At 38.8% G+C, this 21,239-nt stretch overlaps 1 protein-coding gene across 2 annotated transcripts in view; it reads left to right on the plus strand.

The window, feature by feature from the left end:
• OLFM1 (olfactomedin 1) overlaps positions 1-21,239 on the plus strand; it is a 56,864-nt gene that overhangs the window by 7,546 nt on the left and 28,079 nt on the right. Inside the window, exons 1-3 of one of the 2 annotated variants that reach the window (XM_051980303.1) lie at positions 8,013-9,054; positions 11,622-11,771; positions 20,769-20,924. In XM_051980303.1, the coding sequence (XP_051836263.1) occupies positions 8,905-9,054; positions 11,622-11,771; positions 20,769-20,924 (456 nt within the window). In that variant the 5' untranslated portion in view covers positions 8,013-8,904. Of the gene's footprint in view, positions 1-8,012; positions 9,055-11,621; positions 11,772-20,768; positions 20,925-21,239 lie in introns of those variants that run through there. The other variant, XM_051980304.1, reaches the window with a different exon arrangement.

Consider the following 21,239-nt stretch of genomic DNA (forward strand, 5'->3'; position numbering starts at 1 on the left):
ATTTTAGATAGATAGATATAGATAGCTAGGTATACTGGGCTATGTAAATTATAAAGTGATATTTAAATGTAAAGACTGTCAAGACCTAGCCTAAGTAAGAATTTCTTACAGAATCTATTGTTTGCTTATTATATGAATACATGAAAATGTCATGATGCGTAAGCTCCTGATGCATACTTCTAAGTGACAGTGAGATTTTGTATCAATAGTGTCTCAAAGATAGAACTCCATCAATATGCTTATCTAACAAAAAATATTCACTTGTAACATACTGAAGTGAACATTTGAGCTGTATATTCACAGTGGCCTTTTTGATCTTTGTACAAACTGGAAAGTAGGCTGAGAGATTAGAGAGTTAAGGAGAGATGAGGGAGAATAGAAAAGTCCTTATTGTTTCCAGGCTAAATGGGCTTTCTAGTTAAAAGTTCTGGGGAAAACTTGACCTTAGAGAATATCCTTTGGGTACCTGTTCTACTGGGACTGGATCTAAAAGCATGGGGAACAGGAAAGAATTGGATTCATAGTCCTTTTCCATCAAGTATAATCATAGAAGATTTATGTTGGAAGAGACTTTGTACTAGAAAATAGATTTTCAGAGCTAGAAGGGTCTTTAGAACAGAGAATATCAGAGTTAGAAGAATTTTTTGAACATAGAATTTAAGCATCAAAAGGGAACTTTTGAAAAGTTGTCTGAGTTGGAACATGGAACCTTAGATAAGGAAGGCACTTTAGAATATGGAATATCAATTGGAGGCTGCCTTTGGAGATCATCTAGACCAACCATTCACTTTACAGAAGGAAAAAATGTGATATGAATATGTCATAGAGAAGCAGAAGAAAGAAATAGAACACCTAGAAATATCTTCTGGAAGCAATTCTGGTGCCTGTGTGATATTCTAGCATGTTTAGAGAATCTAACATGACTCAGAGGACTCTCCTGGGCAAATGGTTTAGATTAAAGTATTCTGTTTCCAGGAGTTTAGTATTCCTGGAACTGGCTTCTGAGTATTTGACTACACTTGCCCTCTGAAATATAAGACTTGGGTTTTCTTTCTCAGAGAGTTGTGGCCAAATCTGGCTAAATACTTGGGATGGAGGGGAATGATGAAATTATAGCCTGGTGAAGCATCGATCAACCAATCAACCAAGAAACAATGATTGAGTGCCTACTAAAGCATTCTTAATGTTATAGGTGTTGTAAGAGATGTGAAGTTTGAATAGGATCCAATACCCTCTCTCACTCCCAGTTTAGCCTCATGAGGGAATGAAACACAAACACACAAAATATAAAAATAATGCATGGTGAGTACATAGGGAGTTTCCCTCCAACTCTTAGAATCTGTAGGTGTTCAAGGAGCCTTTCCTTTTCTAGGTCAATTGTTAGTTCTTCTCCCTCCTGAAATAATCACATATTAGTTTGTCTAATTTCTCTTTTGTATCCTGTAGTAGGATGGAAGCTCATGAAAGGGAAAAGCTGCTTTTTGGTTTTGTTTTGTTTTTCCTGTGTATCTCCAGCACTGAGCACAATGCTTTGCCCATAGTAGATGCTTAAAAAATATTTGTTCACTTGAATCCTCAACAGAGCTGATCATAAAAGACTTCATGGAGAAGGTGATATTTGAATTGGCCTCCAAACAGAGTATATTGGAATGAGTTCTAAATAGGTTTGAGGGAAGCAGATTGTTAAATTTTCAGAGTGAACATTTACACTTCAGAAATTAGAAATTGCTATAAATCAGAGCTTGATTTATTATCTTGTTGATTTCTAAACTAAATAAATGCTAAAATAAAGAAAGTATATATGAATATATCTTGTAGGGGAGAGTCCATTTATTAAGCATTTGCCAGCACAACCCTGTATTATTCTGTAAACAAAGCTTAAACTCAAAAAGAGTTCAATAGAAGGTTTTGGGAATGAAGGCCTTGTGACCACAGGCTAATAATAACACTAATAACTTTCACTTAAGTAGCTTTAAGATTTGTAAAGTGCTTTAAATTCATTATCTCATTTGAACCTCAAAACACCCCTGCCTCTAAAGTACAGGTATCAAACACATAGTCCACAGTGATTTTGAGTGGTATTGAAACCAAATTAATATGTAAATGGAAAATATTAAACAAAAAAATTAAAATATAATAGAACATAAATAGTGTTAATATGTGATTTTCTAAGTCACTCTCCTCCCCACAGGGATCCTTATGCAGTTTAGTGACCCTTCTTTTTAAGTTTGACACCCTTGCTTTAAAGAATGGTTAGGACTTCAACAGATGAGTAGGGAAAGGTCCAGACTTAGCTATCTGTGTGAGTCAAGGCAGGAAGGCTATTTGTTGCAGCTCTTCTTAAAGCAGCAGAGTATCTGAGGAGAGAAGGTTGCTGTGGAAGCTTGTCTTTAAAATAGAAACTAATAGAACCTTAAAGCCACAAAGTCCTTTAAAACATTTTTTTTTTTGGAAATGTGTGTGCTCTTTGTACTCACTCAAGAATCCCCAAAGTTCCAAAGAACACTTGTATTGCTATATTACTATATGTTTACAATATTGTACAATTTGTAATTTGGTTCTAATATGAATCAATTATTTAATTAACCATGCCCCCATACACACACTACCTCGTTAGTGTTGATTTCAACATGCCTCTTTCCATTAATACTGTTTTTCCACATCCCTATCTTTCCTCCCTCGTTAGCAAAAGATAACAGGCAATCTGTGTAGCACCCACTAAAAGTCAGCATGAGCTAATTCCTAAAAAAAAGAAAAGATTATGTTATTAATGCAGCTTAAGATAACATTAGTGTTCAAATGATGTACAGTTGGTATTCCTAGATTCTGTGCCCTTCAGATCCCACCTGGAATATGATATTCTCTTGTTAGAAGTATCACATTATAGGAAGGATATGTACATACGGGCATGTGTTCAGAAAGTAGGAGACCCAGGATACAGACTAGGGTTCAAAATCATGCCATGGGAAGATGAATTGAAGGAACTGCAGATGTTTAGCTTAGAAAAGAAAATACTGAGTAGAAGTGTGTCACAATTGCTCTTTTCAAATATGAGGGACTGAAAAAACATCATGGTAGGGATGAGGGAAGATATTTTGTCCATATGGCTCCAGATAAAAGTTATAAAGAGATAGATATCAAGTTAATATAAGGAAGATTCTTTAATAATCAGAGCTGTCAAATAATGGTATGCTTTATATGGACCTAGAGTTAGGAAATCTAGCATTTTCAGTCTTTGTTCTGTAACTTAATGATCACATCATCTTTTACTCTAAAATCACTAGTTAATAATCACCTCTCATTTTAGGGGCTCAAAATGAAAATATGCCCAGAGGGGCAATGTGGCACAGAGGAAAGACCCCATCAAATCACTGGTTGCTCTGATTTCTTTATCTGCAAAATAAAGGAAATCCTGCCCTATTTCTTCCATAGGGTTGTTATGAAAATTAAATGAATGTGTGAAAACTTGTAGAAAATTGTAAATTTCTATAAAATGTGATATGTCACCATTTCTATTACTACTGACTATAATTACTGTTGATGTAGGGAAAAGAAGTTAGAAAAAGGGTCCTTAGATTTCAAAAAGCTGAAGAGACTTGATCTTTCTTGTACAGAATTTCCGTGTATTGTGTACCCTTAAGTAAATAGCAGCTTTGTTTTTCTTATGTTTGGATGTTCATTTTCATATCTCTGCCCATGCCTATCCACAAATAGTAACAGGTTTTTGAGATTTGTCTGGTTCACCAGGAAACTAAGTAACTTGTCTGTGAACACTTGATAGGAATGTGTCAGAAACAGGATTTGAATCCTAAGTCTTCCGGACTCTAAAGTTGATCCTCTATAAAGCCATGATCTCCTTTTCTACCTGACCTCTTTTGGAGAGCTGAGTGCAAAGTTGCCAACAGTTTGATTTTTGTCCTTTTGGTAGACAGAAGAGTAAGAATATTTCATGGTAAATTAGCATATCTCAGTCTTCTCTTAATTGAGTTAATGCCATGTTCGCTAACTCTATTGTCATAGTATGCTTGTTTTTTTTTTTTTTTTCCTAAAGAACTACTGAGCTTTAGAGAGAAAAAAGATTTATAATGACTTGTAAATAGATCTCACGGCATGTTCTTAGATCTAGAAAGAATTGCCCCCTTTTGCACATGAGATTACTAAAGTCTAGAAAGGGGAAGAAATTTGGAAGAGATCTAATGGCATAAAATCTTAAATTCTGAGTTCCCAAAGCCAAAACATTTACAAAACCCACACCATCCCATTACTTTTGTATTAACAGAAAAATAATTACATACCCAGAGGAGAGGGAACTCTCAATATTCTTTGGCTGCTCTGAAATATTGGACCTACTTGGACAATATTTGTAACTGTTAACAAATTAAAGGACTATGGAGCAAATGATTCCTTGCTAAGCATGGTAGGAAGGAAGTCAGTCTTTTCCCAGAAAAAGTCTTCCTCTTCCCATTTCACCCTCACTATCTCTCTTTTCCTGATACTCTCCAGACTCTGGCTCCTCACCCTATCCCCAAGACTATTCATTGGGGGTTTTTTTGTTTAAGTTTTTCCTTCCTACCTTCTTTCCTTTTGTTTTTGTTTCTTTTGTTTCTTTCTTTCCTTTTTGTTAATGATAGAAGTGGCTTTTGGACTTTGGTTGTTAGGCTTAAAGAGTTTTTGTGGGAGTAAGAGTATCTTAGAGCTAAAAAAAAAAAAAAAAAAAAAACAGATGGACCTTGTTGAATGCAAGAAAACTTGAGATTTCTATTTAAATTTCCTTTTAGGTATTCTGGATGGTGGCTGACACCCCAGAACCCATAATCTGGCTCTCTTCATTTTGCTTAGAACCCGCTTTTGCTTTTAAAGGTACTTTGTATCCTTCTAAAACGGATTGAATTTACTGCTGGCTTCTCTGCTGACACTTCTAATTGCATTAAAGGGCATTAGTCTACCTTACCTTGAGGTGTTATGAATGATTATCTATTTGATTCTTTTTCATTGTAATAATGAAACTATTAGCCTAGGCCTGGAGGTAATGAACCTTCTCTAGGCTGGCTTCCTTTTAAAAGCAAATGTCCCAAGGTGGTGCTTTTTGACATTCAATTTGTGTTCTAAACTGAGCTACTGGTGGTTTTCTGGTTGAAATTTCATTCCCTGTGTGTGTGTGTGTGTGTGTGTGTGTGTGTGTGCGCGCGCGCGCGCATACACATATATATGTGTATATAATATTAAACATATATATATATATATACATACATATATATGTTTGCATGTACGGAGAGGAGAAAAGTGAAAGAAGAAAGGGAGAGAAGGAGAAATATATATATATATATATATATATATATATATATACATATGAGAGAGGGAACACTTTTTAAATCAAAATTACAACAGTACTGAAGAACTCGTTGAGAAGCAAGGATGGTGATAAGCAGATCTCAGCCATCTCAGGAAAATACTTTGACATAGCTTGCCCTCTGCTAAGAAAAGAACAGCTAGCTTGGCAATCACCTCCTTCTATCCTACATAGGAATCCTGTCTGAAGTATCTCTTTCTTGCTCTACTTGGTTGGATGATGTTTTGTTGAATGCTTCTCAGAATTTGTGTACTGCACTGAAAAGCATAGCTAAATAAGTTGACTCCTCTTCACTCAAGAGTACCAATTGCAAATCCTTATGGGACATGACCTGTATAACAAAATCATAAACACTTCTATCAAAAATTCCTTAAGAGTCTTTTCCAGCTTTAAACCTATTATGCTATGATAAATTTTATACAACTAAATTAGAAAAATTTATCTATATTTACTATCTATATTTATCTATACTTACATATACCTCAGGTTTATGAGTGAAAACTAGGTGCTCAATTAATATTTATTTTGCATTATTGGATTGATACCAACTGGGAAATACCCAAAATTGATACAAAGAATTAAAGCATCATTGTTCTGCATCAAGAGAGTGTAAAAATGTCCAAACTCTGCAGGGGAAATTTGAAAATAATCAGGGTGGTTACCAGAGGTTTCTGAAGCTACAAGTTAAAAGTGATTATCCAGGCCTATATTCCCTTTTTATTTTTCTTTGAATGAAAGAAGATGAAAGAATATCTCTGAGATTCAGTGAACTATCTGCCCTTAAAATCCCATAAAGTATTTATTTCTTTAGCTGATGAAATGTTTGGTAACAAAAAAGACTGCAATACCAATTTATACTAGAAGATGGCACCATTCCCCAACAAGTGGAGTTCAACTCTCAACCCTGAACATACTGTGCTTGCCAGGATCACATTCATAATTAAACAAGAAATTGCTTAGTTTTGTTTATCTGAGTGGATAGTCTCCAGCCCCCTACCCGCAAGCAGATACTGAGAATTGTGCCAATGTAATTTTAAAAATTTCATTAAAATCCCATTTGTGTCAGAGTTCTGTCATCCAATTGTGCTAGGCTTATTTGGCCGTAAGTTTGGAAAGGGTAATAGAGACACCAAGGAGGATTATTCCTTTGCCTTGAATTCTTAAGAGCAGATGGAGTTACATATTCCTAAGGGTCCATTGATTTCTCCAGAGCCAGACCATGGGATTTCTATATGTAGAGAGCATTAGCTACATTCAGCCACAGAATTAATCTTTAATCTCCTTTTGAGGCTTGGAGTATTTTAATGGTAACCCGAGTATAAAGGAAAGTAAACCAGAGAGTGTTATCAGGGTCTCTTCACTACCAACATGACTGGAAAACCTTGATCTAAGAGTTTAGAGAGATCAGTTTTCAGCTCAGATTAGAGGTCATTTGCAAATTTTACAATGCTATTAACATGGGGATTTCTGATGGTATCAGTGCAGCTGGTTCTGATGGTGGTAAATGTCTGGTCCATAGAAAGCTCAAAACACTGCAGATTGCCGGAGAAGAGAAAGGAATACATGCACACACATCTATATCATCTATCTATCTATCTATCTATCTCAGAGATCAGGGAGAGAAAAGAATAGTTTTTACTGCTCAGGTGGCCCCTAAACCCTTTACAATACACCTTTCAAGGTGACTCCATGAAAAACGTACTCAACACCATGCACATACTTGAATGAATAAGCAGATTTTATTGGGATGATTGGGGACTTTGGGATCCCCAAGTTTCTTTCCCTTTTAGAATAACACATTCCTTTTCTTACCTGGAGTTCCCTTACAATCCAAATAGCCAGACTACAGGGAGAAAGGAACTGGGAGGGCTGGCACTGAATCCCAGAATAGGAAAGGATCTTAGAAATCATAAATTCCAATGCCCTCATTTTCCAGATGTAGAAACTGAGGCCAGAGGGCAAAAGTGACTTTCCTAAATTCAAACGACAAATTAGTGGCAGAGACAGGGCTGAAATCCAGGTCTTGTGGGTCTGGTTGTCACAGACAATGGTTTTGGTTTTTTTGTTTTTTGTTTTTTTTCCATTTAGCTGGACTCAGTTTGAGTCTGTGGTGGCGTTCGTGAGCTGGGATAGGAAAGAAGGAGGTGTTAATCCAAATTAAACTCTTGGATTCGGTTTGCTGGATTGGTAGCAGGGTGTGGTGCTAGGGCACAGATTTTAAAGCAGTTTCTTGGCATTGGCTGACGAAGAACTCTGCAGCAACCCTCCCCGCACCCCGTCCCGTGCAGGATGTGCGGAGAACGAGAGGGGGGCGAGAGGCTAACCCTAGCCAAAGCATCTGGAGAGATCCAATAGCTCTCGGAATATTTCTTGCTCGCTACATCTCTCACCTCCCCTTTCAAACAGCCAAAAATGGAACTGATCCTGTCCTGAGCTCTTTCTGCCCTTGAAAAAAATGTATTAAAAAGAAGTTCGAATACCTGTTGGGGGGGAGAGATTCTCGTGTTTAAGGAGCAGCTGGTGATTGGGCGGTATCAGCTGGGGGTAACCGCAGTCTGCCGCCCACAGTAAAAACAAGAGAGGGGAACAGGAGCCAAGAGTGACAAAGAAAAGAAAGAAAATAGAGAAGGAGGGAAGAACAGAGGGGAAGGAAAGACAAGAGGGAGGAAAAAAGAGAGAGAGAGAAGAAAAAAATTTTGAAGCAAGATCGGGTAGTGACGCTGGCCCAGATAAAACCTAGGTTGTAATTCCAAGCTTGCAGGTCTCCATTTCAACCACCAGAGGGAAGGGGGGAGCAAGAACGAGAGGGAGAAAGGAGAGGAAAAATCCACCCATTTTGACATCAGATTGCGTTTTTCTACACCAATCCCCAGGTCCCCGCCTCTCTTTCCCTTCTATCCTCCCTCCACTCCTTCTCCTCCCCTATTCAGCCCGCCCCTTAGCCAGTTTCAGGCATGCCAATTCCCAGCACCTGGGAGACGTTTGGATGGCTGAGAGCGGGATCTTGAAAAAGGGGGGGAAGAAATATTTCCAAGCCCCCTCCCTTTTTTGAATCCCTCCAACCCCAGTCCTTTCCCCAGTCCTCACTTCAGGCTAGGGCTTCTTCGGTGGGCTCTACAGCCGCACCCCACCCTCCCTTGTCTTCCTCCCTCCCTCCCTCCCTGTTCACCGGCCCCAGTTAGTCACTGCCTCTTCCCGGTCGGTCTCCGCAGCCTGAGCGCCTCTCCCACCTCTCCTCCCCACCCCCACCCCCACGCCCCGCGCTGGTCAAAACGAGGAGACCTCACTCCACTTCTCTCCTTCCTGCGGTGCGGTGCCCGATCGGAGAAGCTCTTGGCCAAAGGGGGCAAAAGAGGGAGGGAAGGTGGGAGAGTGAGCCCGAAGGGCAGGAGCGGAGAGCAAAGGCAGCGCATCCTCTGAGCCGGGCACGATGTCCAAGGGGCGAGTGGCGTCGCTGGAGCGGAGGCAGGTAGAGGAGGCGCCGGAGCGCAGCGCGCTGCTCCAAGCCACTTCTTCAGAATGAAGGCTGGTTGGAGGAGGCGACTCGAGCCGCGATGTCGGTGCCGCTGCTCAAGATTGGGGTTGTGCTGAGCACCATGGCCATGATCACCAACTGGATGTCTCAGACACTGCCTTCGCTGGTGGGGCTCAACACCACCAAGTTGACCGCGGCCAGTGGGGGGACGCTGGATAGGAGCACCGGTGTAAGTGTTCCCTTCGCCCCGACCCTCCAGGGGCCTCCTGGCTAAAGGAGCGAGCTGTCACGTTGCATGAGTTTTCCCTTCGCTGAGACTATTCCTAGACTATGGGAAGGGTGTGAAATTACAGAGGAGAGCTGGGGGCAGGTGTAGAAGCGGAGCAATGGTGAGGAAAGATGTGGGGGGTAATTCAAGCATTTGGGGGTGTGGTGACATTCCGAGGGGCACTGCTCCTTCACTTTCCGACTGACTCGGTTATTTCATTTTTCTTTGGACTCTCTGTGCTTCTGATGCTTCTAATGGGTTGGCGCCTTTTTCGTTCCGCAAAGCCTTAGCCTAGGGTCCTCAGTTGGAGTTGGGGAGTATAGGGTGAAATCCCATCGACTTTGAGTTCTCATTAAAATAGGTTTCTTTTGTGAGTCGAGCTGCAGCTTTGCATTGCATAGAGGTCGGGCCTGGGCCGCCGAAACTGGAAGGACAAGATAAGGGCAGGGGCTAGGGAGGGAAGGGGATTTGGGGAGCTGGGGGGGCGAGATAATAAAGGCCAAAGGATGGACATCCATGGTCTGACTGCTCTTTGTCCTAGCTCTGCATTCGAGTCTAATTGATTCTTTCTCTCTCTCAGCTCCAGCTGGAGGGGGGGGGGTCTTTTTTTCCCCCTGTTGCATAACTACATGTTCAACAGAAGTTGGAAAGCCGTTGTGATGGGGTCTTTCTAGGAGGCGGGGTGAGAAGGGCTGGGGGGACAGGAGGACTCCTCAAAGCTTTCTTAGAGAGAAAGGAGCAGGGAAACAAATATCTCCCCCCATCACACACACACACACACACACACACACACACACACACACACACACACACACACCCTTACGGCCCACCCCTGCTTCTGGGAGCAGATGGCAAAGATGGAAATCCTTGGTTCGTTTATTAAAAGCAGGGTACAGCTGTCCTTCTCTGAGGGACAGTCCCTCAAATTCCCAGGAATCATGGCCAGAATAAAAGACCCAATTCCTGGTCTTTTGACTGTCTAAGCTCTTATGAATAGTAAATCATAACATGAAGGTTTATTTTCCTCAGCTGAAAATATTTGCATGTAGAAAATGTCAGATCTAGAACAGATCTTTAGAGGTCTTTCAGGGCAATTGTGGGCAGGAAAAAGAAGGCTAATGGGGAAGTAAAACTGGAGGTAGATTTTTTTTTGTCTTGAACTACTTAATGGGTCTGCCTTAGGTAGTCCCTTTCTTCATTTCCTCTTTATAAGGAAAGGACCCCCCATTCTTTGAAAGGAGAAGGTGAAGGGTACCCTTCTTCATTGCTTAGTGTTCCCATGTTGAAGAATTAATAGCCTTGGCTTGGAGCTTAGTGCTTTTCCTCCTAAGAAAGATGCTACATTTAAGTATCTTACTTGCTTCAAGAAGAATCACATTGTTTCATTTAACGACTATCTTATCCCCTTAGTTTTATAGCTGCTTTAGTTAAGAATGACTAAAAGTACATGCATTGGTGGTACAGATTTCTGGGAGGAAAACTACAATTTAATCCCCAGATGACCTGAGATGTGGAAATCCATCCTTATGCATGCTTCCATAATAGTAGAATAAAATTCTGGGCAAGCTGTAATCACTTATCCTGAGAACTGCAAAGTGTGAGTTGAGAGCTGCTTGGGGTTCTAGCTTAAACAGGCTGACTCTCCTCCCATACAGGAAAAACTGCCTGAGTCTAAAAGGCTGTCTCTATTTCCTGTGGGCTTCTAGGTTGCTAGCTGGCAGTCACACTGGCATGGTTTGGGATAATAGTATGAAAAATTCTGTACAACTTGTTAAAAACCCACAAAACAATTTGCAGGTTAGAGGGAGAAGAAAAGAGAGGGAGAAAGGAAAGGGGGGGGGGGAGTCAAATACTAAGTGTTTTCTCCAAAGCAGTAATTACCTTGCTTCAGGACCTTGGAAGAGCACTAAGGTTCTCATTGATTACAGCTCAACTAATGGGATGCTGGGTACTCTGCTATTACTGCAATTGCACTCCATCCATTTAAGTGTCAAGAAAAAATGGTGCCAGTGTCCCTAATAGCCAGGTATCCCCTGCTAGCCTTTGCAATGGGAGGGGACACAAGTTTTGATTTCTGAATGCTGTGCCTTCTGAATGTCAACCACACATTACATTTTCTTTGCTCCCCATCTCTGTGCTATGATTCCCTCCTCCTACCACAAATAAGACACACACACACACACACACACACACACACACACACACACACATACTCTTGCCCTCTTGTCATAACAGATCAGGTAAAAAATTCTGCATTTTCTAACACTCAGCTAAACTTGCATTTTGAAAAAGTGAAATTTTGCTTTACTGTGTTTCTTAGGATCCAGTATAGATTTAAAAATTTGCAGTCTTATCTCTTTGTTTCCATTCTATTGGAATAACAGCTGAGGTAATAGTAAAGAAAGGGGAGGGTTCTATTTATTTTCCTTTAAATTGAAGGGATACATTTTTGTTGTAGTTCACTAGATTTTCTCTTCTTTTTTTTTCCTTTCTACCCATGTTCCATGTCCTGACCTGCTGGTGCCCAGGTGTTGCCTACCAACCCAGAGGAAAGCTGGCAAGTGTACAGCTCAGCCCAGGACAGTGAGGGACGTTGTATATGTACGGTGGTGGCCCCCCAGCAGACTATGTGCTCCCGTGATGCCAGGACAAAACAGCTGAGGCAGCTATTAGAAAAGGTAAGCTGGGGGAGGGAGCATGAGAGCTAAGCATGACTGTGTGCATCTTTGTTGGAGTACAGAAAACTGGATCCAAAGCCCCTGGGGCATAATACTCATTCTCATTCTCATAGCTTTCTGTTGATTGATTTAATGAATGAATGAATGAATGAACAAATGACATGATGTTTCCTGATGAGATGAATTTTCATCAGACTTGTGTTGGTCAGTTTTAAGTGGGTAACCTTAAGAGAGATAATGGGTTTATTTTCTTCAAATTTGATCACTATTAAGATGATGGAATAAAATATCCCAGCCCAGCAGGGTGAGGAAGTAGGAATTTGTGTTTTTTCCCTTTCACACTGACATCCATTTGATTAGTTTTTCATATTATACAGTATAAAGGAGATCAAAAGATTCTCATTAAAATACAAACTGTGAGATCAAATGTTGGCACAGGAAAATCATTTCACTGAAGAAATCCTGTTTTCTCTGAATGTGCTGACATTCTGATTTAACCTAATTGGGATCTTTAGGGTATGTAATTTTCCTTGCTGTCGAAAGGCTGGGCCTGGGTGATGGACTAGGCTGGATGTTTACCACTGATTATGTCTTCCTGGTAAAGTGGTGTATTAAGTGATTCCAGAAAAACTCTGGGGCTTAGGAATCACTTAGTCTGTGGTTATTAATATATCACTCTGGAGGACTGAAATTGGATTCTTATCACCAGTATTCTAAGGAACAGCAGCATGACTTTACACAGTGACCCTGAAGTGACCATTTAAAGATCCTCAATCTTTTAACTGTGAGATGATTTGGTCTTACCACCATCACAACCACCACCACCACCCTATTGTCCCAAAGAAAAAGGGATATTTGATATAACAACTGCCAGGATCGTATGCTTCCTGCTTGAGCTCAATGTTATTCTTCATCTTCTCAATGTGATATCAAGACATAAGAGAAGCATTCGACCTGTATAAGCCAATACATTTCAAAGATGGCTCAGGCCCTTTACTTGGAGATTTCCATTAGACCTCTTCCTTTACATATGAAACATCTAAAATGGGTTAGAGATTTTTTCCAAGTCTGAAGGAGGTTACAGCTAGCAGAAAAAGTGGGAAGTTTCTTAATGTGATAAGTTTTAACAGGTATTAGAAAGTTCCCTTTCTTGCCCCCAAATACACTATTCTAACTTGCATATGTAACATAAATTCCTTTAGATTAATGAACATTGGCTTTGAAATGGGTAAATGCACTGGGCAAGATTAAGGAATAATAGCTGCTCATAACTAAATGTTGGTAATTTTAACATAGCTGAGATCTGCTTGGAAAGAATAGGAATTTCAAGAAAGAAATATGGTAGCATCGGAGAAACAAGTAAGATTGAGAGTAAAGAAAAAGAGTAGAAAAGTCTATGAGGCAAATTTCATCTGTAATTCCTGAGGAGCCTATACATAGGAGCACAGAATGTAGAGCTGGCTTCCTTACAATTTACAGAAAAGTGACCTAAAGCCCAGAATAGTTAACAGACTTGACCATGGTAACATAAAGCCAGGAGGGATTCACAACTAGTCCTTCTGACTCCAAATCTAATGTCCTTCCAACTGTAACATAGATGTTCATTTACTTTTGATGGAATCACATAATTTTTTGATCTAGAGACATCTTAGAGATCATCTAGTCTAACTTACTCATTTTAGGCAAATCCTCCCAGTGGATGAATAATGAAATTAGGCAAATAAGAATCAGTAGGACTGAAGTGTGAATTTAATTCCATTCTATTTCATTCAGTTAAATTCCTTCAAGCATTTATTATATGCAAGACACTAGCTAGTTGAGATATAAAAATTAAAATAAAGAAGACTCATCTCCCAAGGAGCTGGAAGTTCTAAGTTAGCATTACTTGATAAATGTGAAATATTGAAAAAGGCTCAGCTAATGACTCTCTCATGACCTTTTTGGTCCTTAGTTTCTTCATCTGCAAAATGGAGGGAAGGAGAACTAGGTGATCTCTGAAATCCCTTCTAGTTCTAATAGACAAGGATTCTATTAATTATAGTAGCTGCCTGCCTTTCAAATGGGCAGAGTAAACTTTTCTCCCAAGTAGTTAGAGAGTAACTGTTTGGGTTGATAGATGTTATACTTGGTGGGACAGTGCCAAAATACTGGACTTGGAGTTAGGAAGGTCTGTGTTCAAACCTCGATTCAAATACTTATTAACTGTATTACACTGGACAAGCAACTTAATTTCTATTTGTCGTGGTTTCCTCATCTGTAAAATGGAGATAATAATAGCATCTACCTCCTATGATAAGATGGACTAATAATTGTAAAGTGTTTAGCAAAATGTCTAGCACATAATAAGCATTATATAACTGTTAGATCAATCCTATTATTTATTGCTCTTTGATAAAAACAAGCTCTTTTTTAAATTTAGAATAAAATAAAATGTATTTTGCATTAAATGGGACTGATTATCAGTGAAGTTTTTTTTTTCAGCTATTCAGAAGGGATGTCTGGACCTTGGGACATCATTTTGAATATGACATGCTGTATTTCATGTATAATTGCCAGTTAATAGAGTTTTGGTTTAGAGAATGTGGAATGAGATAATGCAAATACTTGGTACCTGCCAACTTTTAAATGAAGGAGGGAATCAGAATCTATCTGGTTTTCTCATTGGCAAAAAATGTCATTAAGAAGACCAAGGTCATGACTTGATCCCTAATTAATTTTGACTGTTGCAAAGTCAATTTCTGCATGCTAACCACTAACTACCTTATATCTTTTGTCACAAAGGATGCTAGGAGAAAGAGTGTGGATGACTTAATACAATTTATTCATCTTGCTATGTTGAAAACAAGTCCAATTCAATTCAACCTAACAAATCTTTATTAAGTGCCTCCCGTGTATAAAGTATTGTTTTAGAGAGAAAAAAAGACAACAATGAAATGGTTTCTAGCCTCAAGGAGTTTAAATTGCCTGGGGGAGGACAGGGGATCAGCATGTATATACACAGGTAAAACCAGCACAGATTTTACCTATCAATGTCTGTACTAACAGCTTGGTATGCAGAGACTAACATGGTCTATTAAGAGAACCTGGTGAAAACAAGATATGGTCATGGAGTGGAATGAGGAGGAATGATATGAGGGAAAGAAGCTCCTATATTGAGGTGTTTTGGAGAGTAGAAAGAAGTGACATGATTTTTATTTGCAGAAGAAATTGAACCTTTCAAAAACCTCTTCTGTTTGTGCAAAACAATTCACAAGGCAACATCTTAGCCAGATGCATCATAGTTTCCTCAGACTTTAAGGTGCTTAAAAGGCATTTGGACCTGGATTACTGCCTAGCATCCGTTAGTTTGGTGTCTGCAAACCAGTTTTTGTAAATCAACTGAAAGTTCAATCCTTTCTCTCACTCCTTTCACTTTTATAAGCATTTTTTATTCTGATGAAATAATATTTTTTATTAAAATCATCGATAGCAAACTGATGAGCACATTTCTTGAGTACCTCCTCTGTATGAGGCATTAGAGTGAAGAGGAATCATGGTAGGTTTAGAATCTAACTTGGTCAACAAGCAATGAATCAAGAAGTTTTTAAAAAAAACATCTACAATGTGCCAGATCCTATACTAAATAGCTGGGTAACAAAGGAAGAAAAATAAAATGGTTTTTGCCTTCAAGAGCTTAAATCATATGGAGAGGCAGGAAAGATTCACTATGTATATCTACAAGTACATTTAAAATAAGCAGCAGTTGTATCTAATATTATTTAAAATATAGTACATTATGAACATTTTAAATGTACTATACTATTTAAAAAATACAAGATAGTTTGGGGAAGGAGGGCACTAGCAGCTTGGGATGTCATAAAAGACTTCATTCATATAGAATGTGGGGCTTGACATGAATCTTGAAGAAGGTAAGTGACTTTACCATTTTTTTCCAGGCAAATGGGATAGTCAGTAGAAGGGGTTGGAGGTAAGAGATGGTGTATCCAGTGAGGAATGGGAAGAAAGTTAATTTGGTTGAATTATATATAATGGAAGAAGAAGATTCATATGTAATGATGGGTGGGGGAGGGAGGGATTAGCTTGGTATCAAGTTGTGAAAGGCTTTAAAAAACAGAAAACTTTCTGTTTTATTCAACAGGCAATAGGAAATTACTGGAGTCTGAGCAGGGGAATAGTATAGTCAGATCTGCTCTTTTAAGAAAAATCACTTTGAGAGCAGTGTGGAGAGTAGATTGGAGTCTGGAATAACTGGAAGCAGAGAGACCAATTAGGAGGCTATTGCAGTAGTCTAGGAAACAGGTGATAAGTACTTAAATTAAAATGGTGACTGTGTCAGCAAAGAAATGGGGGCATTTAAGAGAGAAGGACCCTATAATTGAAGGCAAATCTCCTTTCCTCAATATCCCAAAGAGCTCATTTTCATTATATACATAAATATACAATGAGATAGCACTATGGGGTTTTTGTGAGGGCAGATGAGATCTGTATGTCAGCACTGTAGTAGCTGGTAGGGGGACTATTAATTCCCCAGGAGAGTTTAATTCTAGAGAGAAATGAGTAATGATTAAGGAAGAACTTTGCTTCCTCTTTCCATGTTTCTAGAGGAACGAGATTTCATATGATTGAAAGCTGGAACCCTAGAGATCATCTTACCCAGCCTTTTTCAATGGAGAACACAGCTGCCCATTTCTTCTTCCTCCAGCTGCTGGTGCCTTCTCTTCGAAAGTCACTTTAGAGCTCGGGCTCTCTCTGAATATACTTTGTTATATGTATTTCTGCATATATCATCTCTTTCCTTAGAATGTAAACTCCTTTAGGCTAGTCACTTTTTCTTCTTATCTGTAGTGTTTAGCACATAGGACGAGCTTAATAAATACTTGTGCTGATTGATTGTCCAGTGTTACCCAAATATCAACTAACAGAACTGAGATTTGAACTTAGGTCATCAGATTCCAAATTCAGTGTTCATTTTTCAGTAAGATAGTTGGAAACATCTGAAGACTGTAAATTCCCATGAGCTTGAGGCATGCGGATGAGCTTTGGATCTTGGGAAGATGTTGGAGGCTAGGTTTTAATGAGACTGATCAGAAGCTTGCAACTTGTAATACTCTTGCCTCCTAAACCTCCCCAGATCACAAGAACATAAATGTGGAGCTGGAAAAGATGCTAGAGGCTATTTAGTTCATCCTTATTCTACAAAAGAGGAAATTGAGTGCTTGCTAAGGGTCATACAGACATAAATGTCTGAGAAGAACACAGGTCTTCCTAATCTAGCACTCTAACCAGTATTCCATTTCCTCTTCCAAAAAAGAAAATCAGTTCCAACTTTTCCTCTAGTATACTATTTATTTTTAAGGGTCATAACCTGTTTCTTTTGATTTTTGCTCTTTGAGATTTTTACTTTTTCAAAAGGAGTCTTTATTTTTTTCTTGTGAGTATTTACAGTTAGCAAAAAGAAGCAAAATGCTTTATTTGGTCTCCTCTCTTTCTACCTGGTATTTTACTCATCTCTGAATTTTCTTCTTTCTGGAGAGAAAGCTACAAATGAATAGAGGGAATAAGTGGATGTTCTTTCTCAGCTGAGCTTGGTGCTCTCATTTCGGGGAGGGGAAGTATATACCCTTTCTGCCCTTGTCCTCCCTACCTTCTCCTTCCTATCTTTAATTGGCTTCTGGAAATATAAAATGCCAACAGTCAACCATACATTTCTTCAGTGCAGATTATCTAAGCATATGTTTAATCCAAGACCCTGATAATCTCTGTGACTCAGCTTTCTTCCCCTCCAACTAGCATGTAAGTGAAATTTAATAATAAATAATAGAGATGGGGGAAAGGAAAGCCTTTATGCAAAAACCTTACTTGACCTCCAAATGATGTATAGAATGCTACCACTCCCTAATTAACATATTATCGAGATAGACTATTATAGTCGCAAAGTACTGGATCAAAGTCAGGAGGCCTTGGGTTTTCAGCCCACCAGTACCATTAATGAGAGGTTAAGTCCTTTAACTCTGAGTTTCTATTTTCCCAGCTATAAAACAGATTCAATGATGATTACCCTACCCAGCTTTTTGGGTCATTGTGGGAATCAGGTGACACAATGGAGGATGAAAGTGCTTTGAAATTTTTATAGCATTATATAAACAGGAAGGATTGTTTGTAAGCTTTTAGAAGGGAACAATAGTCTTGTTGTTACACATTTATGATTCCTCTACTAAGCCACTGGCATGGTGCTCAGTAATGTGGGAGAAAACAATATGAAAAACCATTCCTATGTCCCGGCCTTCATGGAGTTCACAGTCTAATTGGATTTGATAAAGAAGTAACAATTGGTATTTGTCAAGGGTTTACAGTATGCAAGATGCTTTATTATTTCATTTGCTTTTCTCAACATTCTTTTGGGTAGGACTGTTTTAGAGAGGAGAAAACTAAGGCTGAGGGAGATTAAGTGGCTTGCCCAAAGTTCAAAAAGATAATCCTCATCCAAAGCAGAATTTGAATTTATATATTCCTCACTATCAAGTTCATTGCTTTACCCACTCTGTTTCCAATCAGTTTCATTTGAATGGTATGGATAATGAGTGTGGTGGGAATTCCAAAGGGGCAGAAAAATTCCATTGTGATTTATAAAATATAATGTCCAATATAATGTGTCATTGTAATTTAAAAATTAGTGTGATGGAACAGACAGAGTGATTGGAGCAAATCTCACCTGATTCTAGATATATTATGGGGGCGGGGGGAAGGCAAGTAACTTGATCCCGAGTCAATTTTCTAGGATCCACCCCTTAAGTCATAGATCAGTTACTTTTTATATGTGTGGAGAGCTGCCATGCTAGGACTTTCTCAAGCTGATGAGACATAGATCCTTCATATATATGTATACTTATAAATATAAATATAAGTATATATATATATGTATATATACTTATAAATATACTTCAAATTGGCTAAAAATGAAAAATCTTGAAGGTTTGGAGGACAGGAAAAATTTCTCCAAGATGAGGAAGAGAGGGAAAAATTTCCCCAATGTTTTCATTTATTTTCATTCTAGGATTCCATTCATCTAATAAATACCTATTGTGTACAAACTATTTCATGAAGCTCAGATAAATACCATTCTGGTCCTCAAGGGATTTAATTTAATAGAGAGAAGACAGAAATGAATACAATATACTGTAGTTTGAGATGAGGGCTATATGAGGGACAAAACATTCTACATGCGCTCAAAGCAATAACTGATCCTTCCTAGCTGAGGGAAATCAGAGAAAGCTTATAGGAAAGATAGCATTCAAATTGGGCCTTGAAGGATGTTATTAGAGATTCACTCAATATAATAAAATGCTACAGCTTGAAGGGAATCTTAGAAATCATCTAGTTGAACTGCCTCATTTTACAGATAAATAAAGTGAAGTTCAAAGAATATATTATTTGTCTACAATTAAATGTTAGTCAACTGAATAGTAAGAACTTATCCTGTGTATTCTGATACAAAGTTTTTCCAACTATGCTACATTACCTCTAGGGCAATTTTTCTCAATGGAGATCCTGGAATAATTTATCATCCTTGAATAGGTCAGTTGAAAAGGGGACATGGAACTTATTGCTCGCTCTCGCTCTCTCCCCTTATATGTGTGTATAACTGGAAAACTGAGAGAAAACTGCTTTGGGGAGGAAAAAAAAAAAACAAAAAGAAATCTGCATCACCCCTTTGGTCATTCCAAAGCAATATAAATAAAATTTGGCTAATAATACCCAAGTTTGCAAGACAGATTTCCTTGTCCAGAAAAGGCCATGCATTTGCCATTGACCTAGAAGATATTTGCTTGCTTGCTTTCAGTCAAGAGCATGTTTGTTTTTCATGTGATGAAGCAAAGAAGAGGAGGTAGGGACAAGGAAACTATAAGCATTGGCCATGTGTAAGAGACCTAAGGCAGAAAGAATTTTGGCCCCTTTAAAAGGGTTTCATCTTTAAGCTCGGTGCAGATCATAAACGAGCATTTGGCAAATGGCTTGCCATTATGAAGGCATCTTTCTTAGTAATTAGATGAGATTTTGGCAGAATGACCCAACCGCTGGTTTAGCAATCCCAGACTTAATTCTGACTTCATATAGCCTGGAAGAGAATCTCATACATGTGCCAGTTTCCTGAAAATAAATGTGTTAGCAAGTGGCTGCAGGAAAACTGTTTTTCTTTTAAGCTCTCTGGAATCCTGTTTAATATTAAAGTTCCATCTTGAGGCTAGGCTAGATTTGGATCTGCCTATAAGGTATAATATAGCAATTCCTCATTTGCCTGGGTGATGGATTCTTGGCTTTATATTGCAAGTGTGCCTGTTTGCAGAGTAGTCATGTGCCTATGATTCTGTGTTCCATGATGGATACTGCGCATGATGTGTGTATGGGTTGGGGGAAGGATAAAGGGGTGATGGTGGTGAAGAATCCTAATAAACAAACAGTGAAGACATCATCCTTTTCTGTGTTTCTTCACCTGCACTTAAGCAATCAATGTCTGCAGTGAAATACTCAGTGTACATTAAAAGATAAACAGGATTTGTACAGAAAGAAAACATACCCCATAATACTATTCATCTTTGTTAGATATTTATGTTTGCCAAACCGGATTCTCTTTTACAAAATAAATAAATAAATAAATAAGCAAACACAAATGTATTGCATGCAGCAGACTAATCAAAGAGGAAATGGAGGCTTATGTATTTTAGATTGACTATTAGGTCTATTTGCATTCCTGATTGTCAGATTATTTTCCAAGCATGACAAACCAAAATGTTTACAAAACTAATTTGTGGTGTTTTCAAGTTCCTGGTCATAATAATATCAGATCTGTATGATTAACTAGTAAATAATGCATGTGCTGCTTATACTCTTAGTTTGTTGACTGAGTGGAAAAGGTCATTGTCATATATTATAAAGCCAGTGATGCTTCCTGGCCACCATTACAGCTCTTTTTTTTTGGACCTTTTGCCTTTTTGACAGGTGCAAAACATGTCTCAATCAATAGAGGTATTGGACAGGCGAACCCAGAGAGATTTACAGTATGTGGAGAAGATGGAAAACCAGATGAAAGGGTTGGAGTCCAAATTCAAGCAAGTGGAGGAGAGTCACAAGCAACATCTGGCTAGGCAGTTTAAGGTGTGTGTTTCCAACTCTCTTTCCCAGAGCTCTGCTTGTTCTTTCTGTCTTGCTTTTTCCTCTTTCTTCTAGAAATAGGCAATGTTATGGGGAGGAAGGGATAAGAGAAAGTGACTTAGAAAGGGTTAAGGTAGGGAAGGCTCAGGTTTTGAACTTTTCCTCTTTGGTCCACATGGGGAAATAATGAAAAGGGTAATATTGAACAGAAGTCCTTGATATATATTCATTCTGATGATCACCTGAATAAAATCCAGTCTGAAACTGGCAAGTTCCTTGTGGCTGAGCTGTTCTGCTCATGGGGGTATTGTAGTTCAG

This window comes from Antechinus flavipes, chromosome 2 (assembly GCF_016432865.1).
Source record: "Antechinus flavipes isolate AdamAnt ecotype Samford, QLD, Australia chromosome 2, AdamAnt_v2, whole genome shotgun sequence".
Classification (NCBI taxonomy): Eukaryota; Metazoa; Chordata; class Mammalia; order Dasyuromorphia; family Dasyuridae; genus Antechinus; species Antechinus flavipes.